Here is a 25,200-nt window from a genome sequence, read left to right as displayed (position 1 = left end):
CAGTAGACAGAGAGGTGCTGAAGGTTAGCAGCTCTACCAGTAGACAGAGCTAGGTAATGAAGGTTAGCAGCTCTACCAGTAGATGGAGCCAAGTGTTAACAGTTAGAAGCTCTAACAGTAGATTGAGCTAAGTAAAAAGTTAGCAGCTCTACCAGTAGATGGAGCTAAGTGTTAACAGTTAAAAGCTCTAACAGTAGATGGAGCTAAGTGTTAAAGGTTAGCAGCTCTAACAGCAGATGGAGCTAGGTGTTTACAGTAGATGGAGCTAGGTTCTAAAGGTTAGGAGCTAGCCGTGCTGCTACAAAATAACATGGATGAGGAGCAGGGGGGCTTTCTACTGCTCCCCCCTCCCCTCTGCTTTCTCTCAAAACACATGGAACACATCTACTGGTTGGCTAGAATCTCTCAGCCACGTCTCTCTCTTTCTCACACGCACACACACAGCAGCGACTACCCCGACCCCTGGAGACCAGACCCCCTAGACACCCTCTAGAGACCGGACCTAGAGACAGCATTGCCTGGAAACAGACCACCTAGAGAGGAGACCCCTCATGATCAGACCCTCACAGAGACCTACTGAGGACCCCCCAGAGATCAGAACATCTGGAGACTCTCTAGAGTCCAGGGGCCCTGGGGACCAGGGCATAGAGTACGGGCAGAAAGGGGACACAGAGAAAACAAACATCCACCTGGATAACAAGTTGTTTCAGGGGTCCCATTGTTACATAAGCCTGTGTTGGGTTCCCGTCTGCTCCTTGAGAAACTTCATTTTTGCTTTGGTCTCTGATTAATGTGAGATGGGGGAGTTTTGTCCCCAGGAAAACTTGGATCAGGCGCTGAAAGCTGCGGATTCCAGGGAGAATCACAACATGTGGAAAAGCAGCAAGAAAGGCTTAGGCTGCCACACTATGTATCATAACTGAGAGAGAGAGGGAGGGAGAAGGATAGAGAGCGAGTGGGGGAGAGAGAGAAAGAGAGAGGGAGAGAGGGAGAATGTGTAAGTATGTGGATGGTCGTGGAGGTACAGAGGGAAAATTCCAGACCACAGTCCTATTAAACACCTAATGAGTTTACCATGGGAGCTTCCTAGAACCCGTCCGTCTGTACAGACATTGAGCAATACAGGAGACAATAACCCAGACCTGGACAGACCTACAGTAACCCAGACCTACAGTAGCCCAGAACAGAAAAGACCTACAGTAACCCAGAACAGAAAAGACCTAACACAGACCTACAGTAACAGTGATTAGCAGAGACAGTAATAGAGTGGGTGAACAGAAACAAAGTAGAAGAGACAGTAACAGAGTAGGTGAGACCTACAGTAACAGAGAAAGAGGGACAGTAGCAGAGGAGAGACAGTACTAGAGTAGATGAGTCCTACCGTTACCGAGATTAGGAGACAGTAACAGTAGGTAAACAGTAATATGGAAGGAGACCGTAACAGAGAAGGAGAGACAGTAACAGAGTAGGAGAGATACTTACAGAGGAGGAGAGACAGTTAAGAGTAGCAGAGATACTTACAGAGGAGGAGAGACAATACAAGAGTTGGAGAGACAAAAACAGAGTAGGTGAGACCTAGGGTAACAAAGTAGGGCAGACAGTGATGGAAGGAGACAGTAACGGAAAAGAAGAGACAGTAACAGAGTAGGAGATCTACACTAATAAAGAAGGAGAGAACGTAACATAGGAGAGACAAATAGAGAAGGAAAGACAGTAATATAGTAGGTGAGACTACAGTACCACAGTAACAGAATAAGAGACAGTAACCAATAAAGAGAAAGTAACAGAATTGGAGAGACCATTACAGATATGGGGATACAGTATAAGAGTAGGAGAGACAGTAACAGAGAAAGAGAGAAATTAACAGAGTAGGAGTGAAAGCAACAGGGTAGGAGAAACAGCAACAGAGGACCAGCTCAAAGCAGAAAGCTGTCGTCGACAAACAAAATAACCTATAGGCAGGAGACAACAGTCTCCAACTCTATGCTTTTGGACCAAGGCCGAAGTATTTGGCAACACAGGAGTTCCTCACTAATGTGCTCCATATGGTTCCAAATGTCAACATCACAGCACTCAAGTCGTTACACGTGGTAGCACAACAGATTACACACAGTCTTTTATGTATCAGACGACAGCCATAGTACACCACTAAAGATATGATTGACGACCTGAGGACAGCTCTATAGAGGGCCAGTGATGAAAAGTACCAGTATGAAAGCAGAGTGTGTACGCGGCGTGGCAGCTTTGACCTGAACTGGGATCAGAGAAACAGCAGGAGGTGGCTGGCATGGCCCCATTGTCAGATTGTCAGACAGCCCAGTACAGCAGCATGAAAACATCCAGGCACATACTTTGGGTTTTGTTACATCGACATTTTTTGTATTTGTATGGAGTGTATCTAATTGTATTATTCATTGTATTATTCATTATTAATTATTAAATGATAGTTCTGGTGGAAGTGAACAGGGCAGTGTCTACTACCAGAGGTTCCTGCTTCTCCTGCTTCTCACACTCCTCCTTTCCTCCTCTGCCTCCTCCTCTCTTCTCCTCTGGGACTGAATTCCTCCTCTCACAGTTCCATGTGGAAAAACAATCACTTCACTCAACCCTGAGGACAGAACTATCACACAGAGACCTACTGAGGTACACCATCACACAGATCTACTGAGGTACACTATCACAGAGACCTACTGAGGTACACCATCACAATGGAAGATATTTGCAAGACATGGACATAAACATCCAACATGACTCTTATTGTTAATGTATACTAATGTAATGAAGGAACGGCACAAAATGAGGACAATCACATTTTTGTTATTACAAATATTAGGATAGTAATGTCTTTGTTATTATTATTTACAAAGCTCTCCTCTGCCACCACATGGTTTAAAGTCGCCTCTTGAAAGATTAGAGGACTAAATAGAACCATTAAGTACAAAATCAATCTTTTTTAATTAAAACTAACAATTGAAAACATAACTTTAAAGACTGAAGACTGTCAAGGTTAGGGTTGGCAATTTATTTTAGAAACATTTCTTGGCAAGAGTCAATCAATAAATCAAATGCTCTGCCAAAGTAAATTAAAAAAAAAGATTTATTTCGAGTAGATATTTTCAAAATCTAGCTTACTCTGGCTGGTTTCTCCAAAATGCCTACCCTAGCTTTAAGGAGTGGTCCGGCAGTTTTGGATGTGCCTGCATTATTTATAGCTGGTTGAAGGTGTCCAAAGGGGAAGAACACAGAACACTGGCAGCCTTGTGTTGCGCTTTAGAAGCTGGATGAGTCACTTACTTCGCACCTGCCGTCAGTTAGTGGAGGATGGCTCCCAGGGGCCCTCATCACCAGAGTACTAGTATATTTTACTGGCTCCCCAGGGCCCTCATCACCAGAGTACTAGTATGTTTTACTGGCTCCCAGGGGCCCTCATCACCAGAGTACTAGTATGTTTTACTGGCTCCCAGGGGCTCTCATGACCAGAGTACTAGTATGTTTTACTGCCCATTGCTCCCAGGGGCCCTCATGACCAGACTACTAGTCTGTTTTACTGAGCCTGGCTCCCAGGGGCCCTCATGACCAGAGTACTAGCATGTTTCTGCTGAGCCTGGCTACCAGGGGCCCCTTATGACCATGAGCTCATGTGTTTATTGAGTTTTCTCCTCTGTGAGTTTGCAGCCAGCTCTTTCTGAGAGACTGAAGTGGAAGAGATAATTGCGAGTGGTCAGCTTGTGGGTGGGTTTCTGCTGTAATCCAGTCTGAATGGCCCGTCAGAGCCCATGGAACGCCACCCTGACAGTCAGGCAGACCCTGGCACAGATCATTAGCCACAGTAAAAACATTCTCCAGGCTCTGGCCCTCTTCCTAGGGAAGGAAAAGTTTGAAGGTGTTCATAATTGTTACCACACCTGTAAGGCCTCAGGCATAATGCCCCAGTCATGAGGCCCAGTCTGGCCCAGGCTAGATGGGATGAATACTGTTGTGGACCCCCTCTGATCTTCTGGTAGACACTGATCTTCAGGTAGGTTCCTCACATGGTTCCTATCTCATGTCTTTTGCTGCTACATTTACACAGATGTTCATGAGGAAGTCCTGAAAGTAGATATTTTATTTGACCATGGCTGCCGACAATAAAGATTACCTTATATGATCCTCCAAATGGAGGTCTACCACGAGAGCCTTTATGTTTTGAAGGTAGTTTGAGGATTAAGAACTTCAAGTTCTCTTCCTCTCAAACTAGACAAGGGCAAAGTCCTGCTTAGTTTTATGTATGTCAGTTTGGGTTTGTGCTGTATGGTTATACAGTATGGTGGGGCTGCAGGGAGCGAAGGGTTAACTGTTTGTGCTGTATGGTAGGGCTGCAGGGAGCGAAGGGTTAACTGTTTGTGCTGTATGGTAGGGCTGCAGGGAGCAAAGGGTTAACTGTTTGTGCTGTATGGTAGGGCTGCAGGGAGCGAAGGGTTAATTGTTTGTGCTGTATGGTAGGGTTGCAGGGAGGGAAGGGTTAACTGTTTGTGCTGTATGGTAGGGCTGCAGGGAGCAAAGGGTTAACTGTTTGTGCTGTATGGTAGGGTTGCAGGGAGGGAAGGGTTAAGTGTGATGCTGGTGGTGCAGTCTTTAAAACCCTACTTTGACACATCCCCCTTTCCACACAGGCTGAGCAGCGAGAGACCGTAAGCAGACAGGCAGAGCACCGCAAGTGGAGGTCTCATCAGGATGACAACAGTCGTATTCTTGTGTTTGCTGGTACCATGGCTGGCCACAGTGTCGGGGAACTCTTTGGACCACAACACCCAACTGATACTCGGACGTGCTCCAGCGAGGAACAGAGCTGGGAACTACTTCGAGTCAAGGAAGACCAAGGTAAACACCACCATTAGGGTAAACACTAACCCTTAAGGTAAACACTAACCCATCAAAACTAACCATTAAGGTAAACACTAACCCTTAGCACTAACCATTAAGGTAACACTAAACCTCAACACTATTAACCATTAAGGTAAACACCAACCCCTCAACACTAAACATAAAGGTAAACACTAACCCCTCAACACTAACTTTTAAGGTAAACACTAACCCCTCAATACCCACCCCACAACACTAAACGTTAAGGTAAACACTAACCCCTTCACACTAACCATTAAGGTGAACACTAACCCCAGAATACCAACCCCTTCACACTTACCATTAAGGTTAAATCTAACCCCTTAATACTAACCTAATAACAACCCAATAATCCCCAGCAGCTTACAACACTTACAAGTCATGGAGGACCATGGTAAACACTAACCCATACAAGCATTGTATATGCATCCATATTGTATTTTAAATATTGTTAGTATCATTGTATATTGCTCGTGTCCACCATGCAGTCACATGTGATGACCCCTAGTAGTTAATAGGGATCCTATGGCAACAGGAGACTATACAAGCTTGTAGAGAAATTCTGGACATTGAGTATTGTTGTGCAGCTGATCTCCATCTCATTAAAGGTCAACATCTGTATTTATGCATCTAGTCCCCGTGATTCACATATACATCTGTAGTGGCAACACTCCCAGATCAACCGTTATAGTAGAGACTACACTAGGATACACTAGTTCTAGTGACACTAACAGTTGGGCCTTACTACTTCAACTGTTTCAACTGTTACAACGATGTGCTCCAGTTAGGAATAACGTATTCAACCAGGACTGAGAGGTTAGGGTCTGTTGGTTTGGTTACTGCTCAACAAGGGGTCACGAAGTCAGGTGATCTCAGGCAGTATGAACCATCAGTCCAGGAGGGTAAAGGTCACCTGAGACAGGGGTCAGGGGTCAACTGTGGAGCCAAGGACCAACACTGCAAGAAATCCAATCTCATGTTTCTAGAAACTGCAATGTTTATACTCTGACAATTCATGCCTGGTTCAGTACCTGGTTTGGTCCTCACTCTACCACTCATCTGAGATCAGTCAAACTAATTACAAACCAGACATACACCACAACCTACCGGGTATACCATAGTCCTCATCCTCCACATTTGAACCATCCTGGCTATGTCTCCTCATTGCGCATGGATCTTCGTAGATGTATTGTAGGTCAAACTGTTTATCTAGCTTTAGGTGAACCAATAGTTACATCCCCCATGTGGTTTTCTGCAGAGGGAACTGCCTGCACACCGGGAGCATGGTGTGCTTGGTGATGAACCAGATGACGGACCGAACGCAGGGGGAGACGCCTCTGGTAAGACCTGCTAACTCTTCATCAGTGTACTAAGCATCCTCATCCCCTCAGCTAGTCTGCCCTCTGCTAATGACCTATTCATTTGGTTTTATGTTCATGTTAACTTACCGCATCCTGTTTCAATGTAGAGAGTTCCTATGTCCACCCAGTACTTGAGAAGTGCAGTCTGCAGCTCTTTCGCTGGATTAGGCAAAGCATCGCCAGTGACTGAGGAGGCTATTCAAACTTTGAGTGTTTCTTATTTGTTTCTTGCGGTGTTCCAGATCTCCCTACCTGCCTGCTGTGTGTGTGTCTGACCGGCTCGGTGTACTGTGAAGAGGTGAGTCCGGACATGACCTCCGTACCCGCCTTGCCCAAGGAGACCGCCTACCTGTACGCCCGCTACAACAGGATCAAGAAGATCACTGCAAAGGACTTTGCTGATATCTGTAAGTTGGGTCAGCTTCATGACAATCACTGTTCTGCAATGTTGGCTCTACAATGGCCCATGGGTTACAGCAATATATCCTGATGGTATATACTGTAGATGGTATAAACATTATCAGGTTTCTTCAGGTACAAGGCAAAACTAGACCACCAAAGAGTATAATGGCAAAAGCATGAATGAATTCCCTTTGGGTGCATTGCGGTCCTTTGACCAGTGGATGGCGGTATGTCGTAGACCTACAAGTAGCCAACCGATAATGAGAAAACATTCAGTACCTCAGTTACTAGGTCCCGAAACACAGAGAAGACTGGAGTGGATCTGTTTTTCTCTTGCACCCAAGCAAAAAAGAAAAAACGTGCAAGAATGTGCCTCTTGTATTCTCTAATAATGCTGATGAGCAAGACCTACACTACTGTCTGACTTTGTGTGTACATCAGGCTATATAACACCATTTTGGCAATTTTGATGAGAGGACAGCCTACATGTTTATTTCTAAGTAACATCGTTAAATGCAAGAATGCTTGTTTGCTGCCTTCAATTTCTTTGTCTTTCAACAGGCAAATAAACGTTTCACACTTTAATTCCTATCGTCCAAGTATTAAATAAGTTGCACCACTGAAGTTCCACGGTATAGCCTTTTGTCTATCCTATGCAACAAATACAAATAGGTCAAATATACCATATTAGCAATGTTAAAAATCGGCAAATAGAAAGAAAATCTGTTCAAACATAATGGCTGAGACAGGCTACAGTGAAAGAGGATAATCTAAAAACCTGTATTTTGGTTGTTCCAATAATGTTGTGCCGTTACATGATCTATATATGTTGAGAGCTTTCTAAGAGTACAATGGTGTTGTTCTCTGGTCCTCCAGTGACTCTGAAGAGGATCGACCTGACAGGGAACCTGATTCCACCTGATTAATGGTGTTGTTCTCTGCTTCCTCCAGTGACTCTGAAGAGGATCGACCTGACGGGGAACCTGATTTCTGAGGTGGAAGACGGAGCGTTCTCCAAGCTGACCCTGCTGGAGGAGCTGAACCTGTCGGAGAACCGCCTGGTCAAGCTGCCCATGCTGCCGGCTAAACTCACCGTCTTCAATGCCAACTACAACCTCCTCAAAACCAAGGGTGTCAAGGCTACTGCCTTCAAGGTACACAACCTCTCCAAACATTTACACACTTTGTGCAGCTGGTGGAATCATCCACTTAACAACTTCAACCTCTTCCACAAAGCCTTCTATATTTTTAACCCTTCATGACAACTGTGAACCAAACGTGTACTCCCTTCCACACCTTCATACACCTCTCTGACTTAACGCATGTGAACATATAACTAAGTTTATTATTAGTTTATACATTAATAAAAACAAGCAAAACTGTTCCAACTCAGAGATGGAGGTCATGAGCCTCCCCAAACAGCCAGGTCGTGCTAACTTAAGACTTTAGAGTTCATCTCTTGGGAATGGAAAGTAATAGTGATTATAAACATTAATAGTGATTATAAACATTATAACATGGTACACCCTTCCACTCATTTTACCCCCCAGAAACTGACCAGGCTGGTGAACCTGTTTTTGGCCGACAACCAGCTGGAAGCAGTTCCACAGATCCCAGAGAGCGTCCGCACTGTTCATCTACAGGTCTGTTTGTATTCCCAGTACCCGACATCTACCCTTACCTTGTGAGAACAGTGACCTCTTACTCGTTATAACAGTCACCTTTACCTCGTTAGAACAGTCACCTATACCTTGTGAGAACAGTGACATCAACCTCTTTAGAGCAGTGACAACCTCTTTAGAACTGTTACCACTACCTTGTTAGGACATTGACCTCTACCTTGTTTAAACATCTATTTGTGAGAACAACAACACATACCTTAGAACACTGACATCTAACTTGTTAGAACAGTGACCCCATGAGAACAGGGTCCTCTACCTAATAAGAACAGAGGTCTCTACCTCATGAGAACAGGGACCTCTTCCTCGTGAGAACAGGGGCCTCTACCTCATGAAAACAGGGACCTCTACCTCATGAGAACAGGGTCCTCTACCTCATGAGAACATGGTCCTCTACCTCATGAGAACAGGGTCCTCTACCTAATGAGAACAGAGGTCTCTACCTCATGAGAACAGGGACCTCTTCCTCGTGAGAACAGGGGCCTCTACCTCATGAAAACAGGGACCTCTACCTCATGAGAACAGGGTCCTCTACCTCATGAGAACAGTTGCCTCTACCTCATGAGAACAGTAGCCGCTACCTCATGAGAACAGTAGTCGCTACCTCATGGGAACAGGACCTCTACCGCAACATAACATAACCTTGATAGAACAATAACATACACCTCATTCGAACAGCGATATCAACCTCAATGTCCTCTAACTGGTTGGAACACAACCTCTACCTCGTTAAAAAGGGACATCCACCTGGTTATAACACAACATCTACCTCATTATTCAACCCATACCCTGATTGAACACAAAACTACCCCCCTGCCCCTACTCAAAGCTTGTACTTCTATAATATTTACTGTTCTTATGCCATTTCAGAACAACAATATCACAGAGATCAGCACAGACACCTTCTGCAAGGGCAACAACACCTACTACCTCCGGCCCAGCCTCAACGAGGTGCGTCTGGATGGAAACCCTGTGGTGCTGTCTAAGTACCCCAACAGCTTCATCTGCCTCAGGTCCCTGCCTATAGGGCGCTATTACTGAGCACCATCAGTTTACAGTTGTGCTCCTGGGGTAGGCTGCTGAGCTTACTGGGGCATACTAGCTGTGTGAAGTTTCTTTACTGGGCACTGGTTACATGGTCTCAAATACCTTCAACAATTCAGCATCATCCAAGAAATCTGTTGTTCTCTCCATGCACAGCTAGTCACAATATTAAAAAACTAGTGTCGGTCTAGCCACACTTCTTGTTTTCCAAGTACAGTTAGGTAACAAGCTAAGAAGCTAGCTTAGACATAGCTGCACCTTTTTGTCCATGCTGGTCACAGGCCAGCATGAGATAAACATCTCAGCCAATGCCAATGCAGGAATGTTTTTGCTACTGTGGGGCATGTAGTAAAGAAAGTATCTCATCTCACATTGTGTTACTGTCAAGTCATTCTATGTGGTCGTTTGTGGCATATAGTCTCACCTTTGATAGACATTTAGATTAGATTATCTCATTTATAAAATATATAGTTGATAATAGCAGATGAGGACCCTTGTAAGGTGGTGAGTTCTGGTGTTGTTGGTGCTAGTGCAGATCCTCCAGGGTCACCACCATCATGTTTACTCATGTGTCTTTACACTCACGTTATTACTCTGAAGTCCTTAGGAGGTTCCTCAGCATCATCTCAGCCATAAACACCATGAGCAGAGCCTACGAGGAGCTCCTCATTAGCCCTAAACCTTACAGGAGGTACAATAACCCAAACATAAGGGGAGGAAGACTACCCTAACCCTAGAACAATAACCTACTCTTACGGGGGGTAGAATACCCTAACTGTACAGCAGGTAGAAAACCCTTACCCTAGTTACAGTACAGCAGGTAAAATACCCTTCCTGTAGTGACAGTAAAGCAGGTAGAATAGCCTTCCTGTAATGACAGTAAAGCAGGTACAATAACGTAACCCTGGTGACAGTAAAGCAGGTATAATACCCTAACTGTAGTGACAGTAAAGCAGGTAGAATACCCTAACCCTGGTGACAGTGTAACAGGAGGTAGAATACATCATGGTGCTATGGTAATGTGAACATTGCTCCACTCATATCTCCTAAAGTGTCCTTGTTTAGGATAACACAATATTAAAACATTATATATATATATATATATATATATATATATATAAAAACATAGATATACTGAACACACACACACACACACACACACACACACACACACACACACACACACACACACAACTATACTGAAACCCTGGGAGCCATTATCTATGTGAATAAGACAATGATGTACAGTCAAAATGTTTTTTTAAGATATTCAATAAAGTTACCCTTTTAAAGTGAAATTATGCTTGTTGTTGAGTGTTTCTGAGACATAAACCAATAGTTAAATCAATAGATAAGATAAAAACTTTTTTTTTGTAATTTAAGCGTAAAGAAGACTTGTTTCTGAAGTCAAGATAAAATGACTTCTTTAATCTTTCAAAAATTCCAGATTTTATTTCGGGTTGGGATTTGATACTGGACCTGTTTGCAAGACCACAAAAATCAACACAAACTTCTGCCCACAGCAAAACACGCCACCGTCAACAAGAACCAGAGAATGCAAGTCAAACAAATATGTGCATGTTTAGCGAAACGCAGACCTTTACGGAAAATGTGGGTTAATCGTATTCCTTCAGCCCAACCGAACTGGCAGCTCTAAAGCTACATTATCCCAGTAAACAGAGGGTTATATGTTGCTTCAACACATTAACTTAACTAATCTCCTCAGTTCCAATGGAGCCGTCGGGCGTTGTGTGTAAAGTGCGGTCCATCAAATTCTGCATTTGATTTAAGTTTCAAATCTTGATGGATGGTGGACGTTAGCTTCAACTCAACTCTTTCACTCCAGTACAAGTTTTATTGGTCACGTCCAAGTCATACATGCACCACTAGCAGTTCCTCACACAGGTCAGATGGTCAACGCATCTCCCCAAGATTCTGTTGGGTCCCTAGTGAACACAAGCCATCACAGGCTAGCCTTGAGTCACATTCTTTGCCAGAGATTCTGTCTAGACAAGAACCAATCGCAGGTCATCTTAATTGAATGTAGTGCACACTGCCTCCGGAGGTCGTTTGTACAACTGTTTAATCTCTCCCATAACTGTTCCCACCTGTTGAGATGCAGGAAACACCTCATTGCATCGCAAAGGTCACCACCGTTTTCCATTCACGATTTGAGGAGAGAGATTCAGAACACTTGTTTCAACAGGGCCTCGGACCAGACCAAAGCAAACGATGGATCCTTAGGATGGGACTACAGGAGTTACCTGAAAGTGATGGAAGGTTCTGCGTCTTTCCTCGCGTCCCTCAGAGAAGCTCCGGAGTGTTCTGAAGAACTGGATCAGTTCACATCTCTCTTCAGCTCTGGAACACAACAGGATTATACATTATGATATAGTACAATCCCACACAACAGGATTATAACACACTACTACACAAAAGTATCATACAGTGTTAGCACACGACCAGAATAGCGTTCCACTACAATAGAATATGAAACACATGAGGGTAACGTGGGGGGCAGCATTCACAACATAGTGGCCTCACATGGCTCAGCTGGTACAAATAAATAGCTGGATAAACACTGCAAAGCATATACCACAGCAGGAATATTTACATCTTCTTTATTATAAGGGGTACACACAGAAACAGACAGGTAGTGACAGACAGACAGACAGACTGGCCCTCACAGAGGGACGGTGAGACAGAAACACAGGCGGAGAGGGAGGCTGTGTGTAATAGTTTCCATATTGTGGGCCCCAGGGTTAAGTTTCCATAGAGAGCAGATGGAAACATGGCAGGACTCCAACACTGGAGCATAACCAGTGGTACACACCGGGGGTAGAGCGAGCTATGGACGTCTGGAGTGAGCGGGGGAGAGAAGGAGCGGGAGAGACTGGTCAGATACAGCAGCACTACTGAGGTAGGAGTGGAAGGTGAAGTCAGGTAAAATAGTAGGAACTTTACCATAAGCTGCGTTTCCACACGGCTTATAACTAGGAACCTAGAGAGGAACTTAATAAGGGTCTAATTAAGTTCCATGTTACCGACATTCACTCAATCACACGTCCTCTTAATGCATCCATAGCCGTAAACTACATTCATAGACCTATAATTATCTGTTATATGTAGTGAATAATTCATATCAATAATTTAATAGTTTAATTGTATTGCGGTACGAGAATATAGGTTGATTTTGACAACATAACAGTAAAACAACATCAAATACTAATGTCTCGAAACATGGATGTATTAAGAAAACGCTCACCCAGTCATCATAACCCCTCTCATCTGCAAAGAGCCTAAGCTCGTCCTCACTAGGCTACATGAGGTGGAGGGTTGTAAGATTTTTTTTTTTTTTTTTTGTGTCTCATCTAAGCATTTACAACAGGCCTGTATCTTCTTACGAGCCTGTTGTAAAAGGACCTTCATTTGCTAATCTTTGCGGGTCTTTAGAAAGCGTTGGAAATGCAGATAATGCACTGAAGGAACCTTTTAGTTCCTTTAAAAGTTCCTGAGACTAAAAGTTCTTACTTTTAGTCCCTTTAGGTGAAAAGGCTGCTATAGGTAAGTCATTAAGGAGCAGGTAGGGGTTAGACAGTACAGAGCCAGGTCATTAAGGAGAAGGTAGGGGTTAGACAGTACTGATACAGGTAATCAAAGAGCAGGTAGGGGTTAGACAGTACAGAGACCGGTCATTCAGGAGCAGGTAGGGTTTGGACAGTACAGAGAGGTATTTTATATTTCTTTGTGCCAACAGCCCAGCCAAAGAGGAGCAGTGAGGTGGACCACTGGATCAGAGTGAAGAAATACCTCAACGCCCCTCTCTGTAGCACCAAACAATACGAAAGCGCACACACACACACACACACACACACACACACACACACACACACACACACACACACACACACACACACACACACACACACACACACACACACAGTGTTACCTGCTCATTACTAGTGTTACCTGCTCAGTACTGGTGTGTTACCTGCTCAGTACTGATGTGTTACCTGTTCATTACTGGAGTGTTACCTAGATACGAAGCTGCTGATTTGCATGTCATCGGTGTCCAAAACGATGTCCATTTTAGTGATGGTCTTGCCCTGATCAAAATTCACAAGAGAGAACCGCGTGCAGAGCCATCAGTCCTACTTTCACCTTTAAACTTGTTGTTCAAAAGTAATAAATAAAGACTAAAATGTCCCAGAGAATGAATACCGGAAATTAAAGGATCACAACAAGATGTATTTGTGTGTGCTGGTATGAATCAGATACTTCTAGAGAAGGAACAATGTGCTTGTGCTGATACTTCTCGAGGTACTCTCTTATTCTAACCCCAGGCTTCTTGTCTGCTCCATGCTGGTCCCTACAGACCCTGGATAGCCGGGTGCACCGCCTCAATCCTAGATCTCTAGTCCTGCTTTGGTTCTTCTCCTCACCCCCTGTTTCTGCTCCTGACTCTCTGGTTCTGCTCCTCACTTTCTGTTCCTCACTCTCTGGTTCTGCTCCTCACTCTCTAGTTCTGCTCCTCACTCTCTGTTTATTCTCCTGACTCTGAACAGTTTGCAGACTCCAGTGTAATCAGGACTCTGGCAGTAGGGTCTACTCTACACATTTCATTTGTTCCTCTGCTGCCCTCTTGTGTATGCAATTATCATTACACACAGAGCTATTCCAAGACAAACTGGATGCACACAATTTAAAGTGGACATTTCTGGAACAACCACTGGTGATATGGAGGATGACACCTCCTTTGTTCCTTCCACTGAGCCAAAAAAATCAATGGGTATCAGGCTAAGACACGTGCTCAGCATAAGTACATCTCTTTTTTTACAAATCCCTATACATTATGGTTCAAATGAATGACGCTTCATCTTGAGGAAGATTCACACCACAATAGTTACCTGAGCCTCCAAAAGCTGGAACTCCACCTGAAACCCCAGGTCCAGACAGCTGCCTGCCAGAGAGTACTGCTGTACCACCTGTCTGTCGTCTGCCAGAAAGTGTATTCATATGATACATCTCAACCTCAGGTCATAAACTCTTTGAAAGACTCTGAAAGACTTATTGCTACAAACAGGTTACAATTTAATTTAAAAAAGAGACTTTCCCCCGACTCTCTGCCTGAACCGCCTCTGGGCTGATTTATAGCCCAGAGGCGGTTCAGGCAGAGAGTCGGGGGAAAGTCTCTTTTTTAAATTAAATTGTAACCTGTTTGTATGTTTGTGTGTATGCATGTTAAAAAACAACACAGAGTCACTTTAATAAACACCTGATAACTAGTAATAACAAAGTTAAAAGTATTTTGAAGATTTTTGATGTCCATCCCATTAAGATAGATTCTGATGATAATAATAATAATGTACATTAAAATATCATCTGAACCATCATCTGAGCCAATAGGTGTGTACCAGACAGAGGACTTTGTCGGTTAAAGGTGCATCTCTTCTCACCCTTGTGGAGTGTCTTGACAGTGCATCTGGTCAGACGGATGCCATTCATCTGAGTCTGTCGCTTCAAATCTTCCTCCATCTCCTCCACCTCCGCCCTCATCTTCCACACCGTCTCCTCTGCTGCCTGCTTCCCATTCAGGGACAACCTGCAGCATCATTCAACACGGTTACCACTCAGAGAAAACCTGCAGCGCCACCATGGTTGCCACTCAGAGAAAACCTGCGTCACCACGGTTACCACTCAGAGACTACCTGAGGCCTCAGTCACCACGGTTACCACTCAGAGACCACCTGTAGCATCAGTCGCCGTGGTGACCTTCAGAGTCTACCTGGGGACTCAGTTACCATAGTTACAACTAAGAGACTACCTATGGCATCAGTCGCCGTGGTTACCACTCAGACAACTTGCAACTAGCATCAGTCAACCTGGCCATGTCGTACCATTAAAATAATGAGATAATCTCCTCCGTTGTCAATGATTAAGAACATTTTCTGGCAGTATTTGTCCACAATATTTCTCCAATGACAAAAATGGCCACGTAACAATTGAGAGGGTTGCAGTAGGGAGGGAGCGACTATAATATATGTTGAACTTAAACCGTCTATGGAGATCATATAACCCAAGCCTTACAGCGCGTCTTGCATCCGTCCTTTGAACTGCACGGCCATGGAGCCCTCGGTCTCCGTGTGGAGGCCTCGCAGGGCGGCGATCTCCGCCTGCAGGGCCTGGCTCTGGACCTCCAGCCGCCTGGCCGTCTCCATGTCCCGCTTCAGCATGCCTCACGACCCGCTGAACACAGCACCGGTTCAACGCTCACAAAACACACTATCCTCCTCTCGATAATGATGCTGTTAACCTTAAACAAACGTAGTATGTATACAGTACTGAACCGTGTTATATATCAGAGTGTTTAAGGTTTAAATAGAGATTAGACGGCGGTTAAATGACGTTAACTTACGTTTGGACGGTTGGTTCAGTTCACGTGCACGGTCCAAAACAAAAACAAGTTTTCGCGCTGTTTGGAATCTCCCACTTTTCGTTTTACGGCAGGAGTTTTCTTAATGTACAAATGAATGAAATTAGAACATAGTCTCTGTAAAAGTATTTGTTTAACACTTGAATAATATTTAGTGATTGAGTAGACATTTATTATCAGTTATGTTACGTTAAAATAAAAATAAAATCCACTTTATAAATGTTAGAACCCCCCGCCCCCCAAAAAAGATGGGAAAGCTCATTTGACGCGTGCACCACTGTTTATTGGCAACACGAATATCGCTTCAGTTATCTTTAATTATCAAAAGTATAACAAATATACACATTCATTATTTCAGTATTATTCGCCCTATTCAACTTTTTATATGGTCATCCGGTGCCATTAAATGGATTTTATTTGCTGTGTTGAGAGCAAGTGATGACTGCGTCTGCCGCTAACACTGAAAGCGGAACCTAATCGCACGGAACTATTCTTCACCGGTTTTAGATATTCAGGGTGGAGATATCAGTAGCGCTCGCGTGTACATGTGAGTAAATAGCTCTTCACACCAATCTTATGTATTCAACCCACATTTTTCGACTGCATGTAAATTTTTCCCTTTATATGTATCCGGATGCAAACGTCTCATGTCATGTTTACTAATGTTACATGTTAAACTCAGACGTTACTCATTTTATTTGCCTCCTTCTCAGCCAACCTGTCACGTACAGCTCTGTTATAGAGAATATTAAATGTTTCCGAGTAATACATGACTGTAATAGTAATAGACTGTGACAGTAGTACATGACGTGTGTGTGTGTGTGTGTGTGTGTGTGTGTGTGTGTGTGTGTGTGTGTGTGTGTGTGTGTGTGTGTGTGTGTGTGTGTGTGTGTGTGTGTGTGTGTGTGTGTTAAAGCATGTCAAAGCGCCTCTACATAGGGGGACTCAGCCACACCATCACACAGAAAGACCTGCGGGACCGCTTCGGGAAGTTCGGCACCGTGGAGGACGTGGAACTCCGAACCAGGAACGATGATGAGGGTGAGGATCTGACACACACAGACACACAATATTAGAGAAACTACAGTGTGTATCAAGTGCAATATGGCGACCACCGATCCTAATCCGTCTTCGTAGGAGTGCCTTACAAGACGTTTGGCTACATCAACATCACCATTTCAGACAATGACTTCAAGAAATGTAAGTAGCCCTAGCAACAGCCCATTGTTTTTAGCATCCCAGTTGTCGTGGCAGCAATGAGATATGTCTTGCGGTGTCTGTGTTACAGGTATGACTGTTCTGAACAAGGCCAAATGGAAAGGAGGAACGCTGCAGATCGAGCCTGCCAAGGAGAGCCTTCTGCAGAGGTGAACCTCCATGCCCATAAGCCCCTAACCTGAACTCTGTAACCCCAACACTCAAACCCTCTAATCCCAACTCTCCATCCCCCTAAACCCCTTACCCTGGTAGACTAATCTATCCAGCACACATCTAGGTGGACACGCCCACTTTTCAAAACGGCTTCTAACGGCTAATCACACTCACAACTGGTGTTATAATATGTCACCTTTTAAATTCGGCATCACTCTCTAACCCTGACTCTCCAACCCCCTTTACTCCAGACTAGACCAGGAGCGTCAGGCCCGAACCCTAGCCCAGGACAGCCCTGCTAAACCCCAAAAGGACAACAAGGAGAAGGTCCTGGACTCCCTGAGGACCGCCGGAGTGGAGAACTTCCACATGAAGGCTGCTGTACCCGGAACCGAGGTCCCTGGACACAAGGTCTGTTCCTATTGGTCCCTGGGCCCAAGGTCTGTTCCTATTGGTCCCTGGGCCCAAGGTCTGTTCCTATTGGTCCCTGGACACAATGTCTGTTCCTATTGGTCCTTGGGCCCAAGGTCTGTTCCTTTTGGTCTCCGGATACAAGGTCTGTTCCTATTTGTCCCTGGACACAAGGTCTGTTTCTATTGGTCCCTGGACACAAGGTCTGTTTCTATTGGTCCCCGGACACAAGGTCTGTCCCTATTGGTCCCTGGACACAAGGTTTGTTTCTTTATGTCCCTGGACACGAGGTCTCATCCTATTGGCCTGTAGACATTAGGTATGTGTCTTTGGACATAAGCACTGTTTCCTTTCGTTTGTGGACATTTTCTCTGTTTCCATTGGTTTGTTGATATTCTGTCTCTCTAATGTAAGGCAGTGGAAGGTGTAGGCTTGCTGTTCCCATGTGTGGTGATGACTACAACAGAGGGCTTCCTGTGAACACCGGAAATATATGCTTTATAAAAATTGTCCTCGCAAAAGTAACTCAGAATGCATTTGGATTTTAATTTCCACATGATCATGGAGAGCACAAATGTAATGATATTCAAGCAGGTCGGTTGTGACGTCTTTTGTTGTGGTTGGTCTGTCCTCAGGAGTGGGTTGTGAGTAAGTTCGGTCGAGTGCTTCCCGTCCTGAACCTGCGGTGCGGGAAAGGCAGTAAGACCAGGAGCATGAAGTACGACCCGTCCAAACACAGCCACAACATCAAGAGGCTGGAGGCCGAGCCCGAAACCACCTCCGTGGCCCAGCTCACCTGGGAGGTCCCGGGGGGGGACGATGACATCAGCAAGAAGAGGAGGGGCGAGTTCCCCCCGACCCAACCGTGGAGGCCTAAGAGAACCAGGGCGGAGCCGGACCCAGCCAGGTACCGAAACCCGCTGCCGCTGGTAGTGTCCGAGTGTCCTAACCTGGTTCTGTCCTACTCTCCTGCCCTAGTGTCCTCTCCTTGTCTCCTCACCTAGTGTCCTCTAACCTTAGTCTCCTCCTAATCTCCTCTCCTAGCATCCTCTCCTAGTCTCCCCCCCTTGCATCCTCTCCTAGTCTCTCTCTCCTAGTCTCTCCCCCCTTGCATCCTCTCCCAGTCTCCCCCCTTGTGTCCTATCCTAGTCTCCTCTCATTGTTTCCTCTTCTCTTTGTGATTTACTGTTGTGTTGACAGTGCTGATGAACAGACTAATGGTCTGGCTGGTGGTCACACGGCTGAGGAGGAGATCCACAGCATCTCCCAGGGTGCACCTCAGCAAAGAGTAGAGGAGGATATCCTGGAAGTGGTTCAAGAGGACTTCCTGGCACGGTCCAGAAAGTTCAATCAAGGTAACACGTTAGCCCGGTACACTTCCATTTTTTGTTTTTTCTAAAAGAAACTGGACTTACAGCTGGGCTTACAGCTGGCCTCGTGTTTGTGTTGGAAATAATGTCTCTCATGACCTCCTGTGGCCCATAATCCCAACTCTTTTCAAACGAGCTACGATTAAAGTCCAATAAAGAAAATAGTATTGAAACGGATACGTTAAGACTTTGGCCAAACTGTTATTACTGTTGCTCAGCAACAGGATGTCTAACGGAGGTGTTTATACAGGTGGGAAGGGAGAGGAGGAGGAGTACGACTCCGCGGACACAGACGAGCTGCTGGCCTCCAACAAGCCTCCGCCTTCCTCCCTCCAAGAGAATGCCAGGAAACGCAGCCTCCCATCGTCCTCTGGGAGAGACCAGAAGAGAAGATCTCTACCTCTGTTCCAATCACCCTCCTCCGATGAAGAGGACGAAGAGGATAAGGATGACACGGACGACCTCAAACCATCAGACCCTAAAGCAGACATAAGCCAACAATCACTGACGACACTCTCCCAATTGAAACCATCACCTGTGGAAGATGGTGAGGATAAAAATGGAGAGGTAGAGGCAGAGAATGATGAAAAGGCTGAGGTAGAGTCAGGTCATGATGAAGAGGGTGATGTAGAGGCAGAGAATGACCAAGAGGCAGAAAATGATATAGATGGTGATGTAGCGGCAGAGAATGATGAGGACAGTGATGAAGAGTCAGATCATGATGAAGAAGAAGGAGCCGTAGAGTTGGACGGTGATGACGATTCGGACTACGAAGCCATATTCTCAAACTGCACCAGACTGGAGATCTCCCTCGCTGACCTGCAGCGCATCGCCAAAGAGGCTGAAACTACAACTCCCAGCATGCCCCAGCCCCCAGGAGGAGGAGCAGCAGCAGCAGGAGGCCCGGCAGCAGGAGTGTCATCTCCTGGTCCTAAGAAGGGAACCACTCCTGAGGAGATCCTAGCCAGCCTCCTGGAGGATGACAGCGGTGACGACAACAAGAACAGTAAGAAGAAGAAGAAGAAGAAGAAGAGGGGCGGCATGGTGGCTCTGCTCCCTGCCTTCCAGGGAACCAGCGGCCTGCTGGGGGAGGAGGAGGAGGTGGAGGAGGAGGAGAAGGGAGAGGAGGGAGAGGGAACCCCCAGGAGGAGCCAGGAGCCAGCAGAACACTGCAGGGTCTCTCAGAGGGCTGGGACAGAACCAGAACCAAAAGAGAAGGTGGTTCCTCCTCCAGCCTCCAATCAGAAGAACACCGGTTGTAATGTTTCTGTGACCAATGAGGAGGAGGAGGACGACTCCTCAAGTGAGGAGGAGGTTCCCCCTGCCTCCACTCCGAAGATCATAGGTGTTAACGTTTCTGTGACCAATGAGGAGGAGGACGACGACTCATCCTCCAGTGAGGAGGAGGAGGAGGCACCTCCTGCCTCCACTCAGAAAAACAAGAGTTGTAACGTTTCTGTGACCAATGATGAGGACGACTCCTCCTCAAGTGAGGAGGAGGAGGAGGTTCCTACTGCCTCTATTCAGAAGATCAAAGGTGGTAACATTTCTGTGACAAATGAGGAGGAGGACGACTCCTCCTCAAGTGAGGAGGACGAGGTTCCGCCTGCCTCTACTCAGAAGAGCATAGGTGGTAACGTTTCTGTGATTGAGGACGACGACGACGACGACTCCTCAAGTGAGGAGGAGGAGGGTGGGGCGACAGCATCACACCTCAGTCAGCAGAGTTCATCAAGCAGCAGCAGCAGCGAGGAAGAGGAGGAGGAAGAGGAACAGCAGGTGGCAGCAGCAGGTTCAAAGAGAGTCCTGGACCCCAAACGCCAGCTGCTGGACAACAAGAAGAGGCTGCAGGCTGTGGGCCAGAGGCACCAGGAGACCCAGAACCAGAGGAGCCTGATCCAGGGAGCCCTGGCCAGCCTGGTGGGTCACGGCATCATCAGAATAATCATCAGAACTAGAATATTACATAATAATTGTGTGACTGTACGGATAGGCGGGTACGTTATGGGTCCCAGACCTCTAAGATGTATTTGATGTGGAATGTTCCAGGACACGTCTGCTGCAGCCCCAGGTCAACACATCGTCTTCGGTTCTGATGAGGAGGAGGAGGATGAGCCTGAGGCTCCTCCGAAAGAGAAGGTGAGCTACAGGCTATAAAAAGGCTACTATTAGGCTATAGGCTAAGGCTATGCTATAGGCTAAGGCCAGGCTATAGTTTACGGCCATGATACATGCTATGGTCAGGCTTGGTGAGAAAGCAAGATTTGTTGTTTTTGTGTGTTTGTGTCTAGGACCTGAAGAAGGTGTCAGGCTCCAAGCTGTTCGAGGATGAGGAGGAGGAGGAAGGAGAGGGAGATGATGACAGGTTTCTGATCAAACCACAGTTTGAAGGCCGAGCCGGACGCAAGGTGAGTCCCGTCGTCAGCATCACGCAGACACGCCCACAAACTCCCATACACTCCCAGACACGCCCACAAACAACCTAACACTCATACTGTAAACACCCAGACACGCCCACAAACACCAGCCACAAGCACACTATCCACGCCCACAAACAAAACAGCCAATATGCACAACAACCACACCCACAAACACCCAGACCACATCCTTGTTGACGATCAAGTGCCTTATTAAATTGTGTGTGTGTTTTGTGTGTGCGTGTCTGTGTGTGTGTGTGTGTGTGTAGCTGATGGCGATCCAGTCAGGGTTTGGGATAGACGATCGGTTCCGGATGGATTCTCGCTTCGCAGAGAGCGATGAAGAGGGGGAGGAAGAGAAGGGGGAGGCGGCAGACGAGGGTAATGTCTGTGTGTATGTGGTAGTGTTGCTACCGCGTCGGCCATTTTGTTATTACTTTAAAGGTCCAGTGTATAGAATCTAGTCGCATCTAGCGGTGAGGGGGCAGGCTGAAAACCATCAGATTCCCCGACCTCATCCCTCCCCATTCATCGACTACGGTGGCCTGCACTGGCCCGTATTGTGTGAGGTAACAGTAGGTACTTCCGTAATAATGTCATGGTCTACGACGGCATCGAGTGGCCTAGTGTCAAGGGATCAGGTTCCTTGAGGGGTTAATGGGGTTAATGGGGGTTAAAATTTAAAATTTTTGTCAATGTAAATGTTAGGTCATAGCTTACAAGGAAAGGTCATCTTACAGAAGGTTCTCCTTGGAACCTGGAAGCTCTGTGCATACCCTTCTAGGGTTAACAGTGGATGGCGCCCTCTGGAGGGAGCCTGAGGTGCTACGGGTGTTTGTGTTCTCAGAAGAACATCCAACAGTGGGAAAATGTACACACAGCTGGACCACTTCTGTCCAGTTAGATAGATAGATAGTAATTTATTGATCCCTTTAGAGGTTACCCTCAGGGAAATTGAGGATTGTTGATTGAGGATTATTTGTATTAGTGGTTATAATACTGTTGATGTGTGTGTGCTCAGTGATGAAGAGTGGTGGGGAGGAAGAGGAGGAGTTTCTGGATGAGGAGAGGAAGACGAACCTTTCCATCCTGCAGAGTGTGCTGAACGACAACCCGCAGCTCAACACCAAGCCCAAGGCCATCAGCAAGATGCACACCTTCAGGTACACACACACACACACACACACACACACACACACACACACACACACACACACACACACACACACACACACACACACACACACACACACGTGATGTCATTGGCTAAAGGAAGTGATGTCGTTGTGGTGTCAGAGATGTGCAGGCGCTGCACTACGACCCCAGTCGCCAGGAGCACGCGGTGTTTGAGGACAAAATGGAGGACGCCGCCAAGGAGGGGTACGACCACACAAACGTACACACTAGCAGGCTGTCTGCTCCATATAAACATACATAGCAATATATTTAATCAATGTACATTGTAGTGTGAATGATAAGCCCCTCCCCCCTCAGGAAGGCGAGTCGGAAGAAGAAGAAGCAGAAGGCGGCGGAGCTTCCGGAGGTTTCCAAGGAGATGTACTACGATGTGTGTGCGGAGCTGAAGGGTGTGTTCGGAGGGGGGGTTCCGGTGGGCCCGGCGGGCGTCGCCGCACCGCAGGAGGCCCCCTGCTGGGACCGAGAGGAGGAGGCCACGGAGAAGACCGTGGAGCAGGTGGAGACAAAGGAGGAGCAGTCTATCTTCAAGTTCTCCTTTTTCCAGGAGGAGACGCCAGCGGTCAAGGAGACAGGTGAGCTGTATGTCCGTCAGTCAGTCAGTCTGTCCGTCAGTCTGTCTTTCTCCCAAAGACTCATTGTGTGTGTGTGTGTGTGTGTGTGTGTGTGTGTGTGTGTGTGTGTGTGTGTGTGTGTGTGTGTGTGTGTGTGTGTGTGTGTGTGTGTGTGTGTGTGTGTGTGTGTGTGTGTGTGTAGAGTATCGGGTGGAGGCAATCAAAGAGCCGCGGGTGTCGTGGCAACTCGAATCTGGTTTCCATGACAGCAGCTCCGACGATGATGATGATGAGGCTGCTGCTGCTGGTGTTGATGATGAAGAAAAGGTCCAACAGAGCAGTTGTGATCCTGCAGAGTAAGTCACTCGCTGCCTTAATTACACCCACTCTGTCATCAAATCAAACACGCCATGAACACGGTTCAGTTTCACCCTGAAACAGATTGACTCGTCCCTCAATGGCCGAGGGGATGTTTCATGTTTCATATCAGAGATTCAGAGACCGTTGGGTCGGGGGAGTTCATGACCTTAGCGCTCATTAGACTCTGGACTCCACATGAGTCCGTGTGGGGCCTCGCTGCAGGGGGCCAGGAGTCTGAGCTAGCACAGTGCCACGCTGCCAACTCACAGCCTAGCTGAACCTAGGGTTCTATTTCATGTAGGCTACGCCGTTTAGACTTCACCTTATGGGCTTGTCCTGTGTGCGTACGGGACAAGCCCATAAGGCGAAGCCTAGACGGCGTAGCTTGCAATCATAGAACTAGAGTTATAATAACATACTATCTTTCCTATATGTTGTTGATATCCACCAAGCTGGCAGAAGCTAAGTGTTTGTGTTTGTGTTTAGGGAGAGCGTGATGTCCTCTAACAGAGAGTTATTCTTCTACTACCCTGAGGACAGCAGACTGACAGGTACCCACTCACTGTAACAAACACATGCACGTACGCACGCACACATGCACACACACACTCAGTGTAACACACACACATACACACTCTGTCATTGTCACACAGGGTAACGGGTCTTTCACTCACACACTGTGTCTCTCTCCCTCAGACGGTCCTCTGTCATTTTGCCGTTCAACTCTCCTGAAGGAAAACGACTGGGAGGAGAAAAGAAACGCACTCATACAGGTAACACACACACACACACACACACACACACACACACACACACACACACACACACACACACACACACACACACACACACACACACACACACACACACACGGTCACATGTTGAGTAGCGTTTCCTTGACTTCTCCACAGGACTGTCGCAATACCCACAAGAAAGCCCGCAGGAAATGCACCAAGAAGCGCTGAGGATTGTGGGCAACCATGCGGTGGCCGCCGGGCTGAAAGGAACAGCGGTCATCTCCTTTCAGCTTCCTGTTTCTGTGTTCCTGCTTCCTGTGAGACTTCCATTAATCCCCGGAACACAATCGACAGTTAACCCCTGAAATCCTAGAGCAGTACTTCCTGCATAACAGGAAGTACATCAGCAGGTAGTGTGAGGCCACTTCCTGTACTGACTAGACATTAATTTCAGTGTGGTATTATTTTATGGTATTATATATTATAGAAGAGTCAGTTATGAGCAGACATCTTGTGTACTCTCCCATACTATTTTCTTAATGTCATCTTGAAGGCTTTTGGAACTGTGAATAGTCGAAGAAAAGAGAAATGCTTCAGGTTCAGTGTTTCATTAACAGAACTATGAGAACTATGTCAGAAACACTTGTTTCAGTCGGTAAGAACTATCAGTACAGTCAGCAAGGCTTCTGTTTGTCTTTAATTAACAGAACTGTACAGAGTAAGGCAGGACACATAGACCATCTTGCATAATTTTGACATGCAGCAGGATGACCAATAATAAAGTACAGAATATTAACAGGGCATCGATATGAACAGTTGATAGCCCTTGTGTGTTGCTAGTGGAACAGCTAACTTTATCGTTTAGCAGTGGAAACAGGACACATGGATTAGGTTTGTGTTAGTATGTTCATGTTATGGACAATACGACACTGGCTTTAAATAAATTCAAAGCAACTGTTTTAGTTTTGTTTCTCCTCTTTCTTGGG

At 46.1% G+C, this 25,200-nt stretch overlaps 3 protein-coding genes across 3 annotated transcripts in view; 2 read left to right on the top strand and 1 right to left on the bottom strand.

The window, feature by feature from the left end:
• cenpp (centromere protein P) overlaps nt 1–15,801 on the bottom strand; it is a 36,400-nt gene extending 20,599 nt beyond the window's left edge. The window contains exons 1-6 of the mRNA XM_084464323.1: nt 15,783–15,801; nt 15,455–15,613; nt 14,824–14,969; nt 14,275–14,363; nt 13,403–13,473; nt 11,632–11,728 (exon numbers count right to left, since the gene is read on the bottom strand). Coding sequence (XP_084320449.1) covers nt 11,632–11,728; nt 13,403–13,473; nt 14,275–14,363; nt 14,824–14,969; nt 15,455–15,600 — 549 coding nt within the window. The 5' untranslated portion in view covers nt 15,601–15,613; nt 15,783–15,801. The remainder of the gene's footprint in view (nt 1–11,631; nt 11,729–13,402; nt 13,474–14,274; nt 14,364–14,823; nt 14,970–15,454; nt 15,614–15,782) is intronic.
• ogna (osteoglycin, paralog a) lies at nt 4,670–10,645 on the top strand. Its single transcript, XM_084464322.1, has 6 exons — nt 4,670–4,860; nt 6,140–6,221; nt 6,485–6,649; nt 7,596–7,798; nt 8,195–8,287; nt 9,194–10,645. Exons 1-6 carry the CDS (start codon nt 4,714–4,716, stop codon nt 9,362–9,364), a joined length of 861 nt encoding a protein of 286 aa, XP_084320448.1. The 5' UTR covers nt 4,670–4,713; the 3' UTR covers nt 9,365–10,645.
• A 529-nt stretch (nt 15,802–16,330) lies between the features above and the next one.
• Nucleotides 16,331–25,148, top strand: nol8 (nucleolar protein 8). The gene is made up of 18 exons (XM_084463877.1): nt 16,331–16,347; nt 16,717–16,841; nt 16,938–17,000; nt 17,089–17,167; nt 17,423–17,582; nt 18,218–18,489; nt 18,783–18,937; nt 19,203–20,872; nt 21,002–21,091; nt 21,244–21,360; nt 21,639–21,750; nt 22,391–22,532; nt 22,666–22,749; nt 22,864–23,138; nt 23,320–23,473; nt 23,964–24,028; nt 24,174–24,250; nt 24,389–25,148. The coding sequence occupies exons 2-18, from the start codon at nt 16,718–16,720 to the stop codon at nt 24,440–24,442; spliced, it is 3,693 nt and encodes a 1,230-aa protein (XP_084320003.1). The 5' UTR covers nt 16,331–16,347; nt 16,717; the 3' UTR covers nt 24,443–25,148.
• The last annotated feature ends 52 nt before the right edge of the window (nt 25,149–25,200 follow it).

Source organism: Micromesistius poutassou, assembly GCF_964030765.1.
Source record: "Micromesistius poutassou genome assembly, chromosome: 2".
Taxonomy (NCBI): Eukaryota; Metazoa; Chordata; class Actinopteri; order Gadiformes; family Gadidae; genus Micromesistius; species Micromesistius poutassou.
The sequence above is the reverse complement of the archived record's forward strand: the minus strand, read 5'-3'. Positions and strand labels throughout refer to the sequence as shown.

What these genes read in the sequence shown, in the direction of transcription:
- ogna (XM_084464322.1), top strand. Translation starts at nt 4,714, where the DNA reads ATGACAACAGTCGTATTCTTGTGTTTGCTGGTACCATGGCTGGCCACA. An exon ending in CGCAGGGGGAGACGCCTCTG is followed by an intron (nt 6,222 to 6,484) that starts GTAAGACCTGCT and finishes GCGGTGTTCCAG; the next exon opens with ATCTCCCTACCTGCCTGCTG. An exon ending in AAAGGACTTTGCTGATATCT is followed by an intron (nt 6,650 to 7,595) that starts GTAAGTTGGGTC and finishes TGCTTCCTCCAG; the next exon opens with TGACTCTGAAGAGGATCGAC.
- nol8 (XM_084463877.1), top strand. Translation starts at nt 16,718, where the DNA reads ATGTCAAAGCGCCTCTACATAGGGGGACTCAGCCACACCATCACACAG. An exon ending in GGGGGAGGCGGCAGACGAGG is followed by an intron (nt 21,751 to 22,390) that starts GTAATGTCTGTG and finishes GTGTGTGCTCAG; the next exon opens with TGATGAAGAGTGGTGGGGAG. An exon ending in GAGGACGCCGCCAAGGAGGG is followed by an intron (nt 22,750 to 22,863) that starts GTACGACCACAC and finishes CTCCCCCCTCAG; the next exon opens with GAAGGCGAGTCGGAAGAAGA.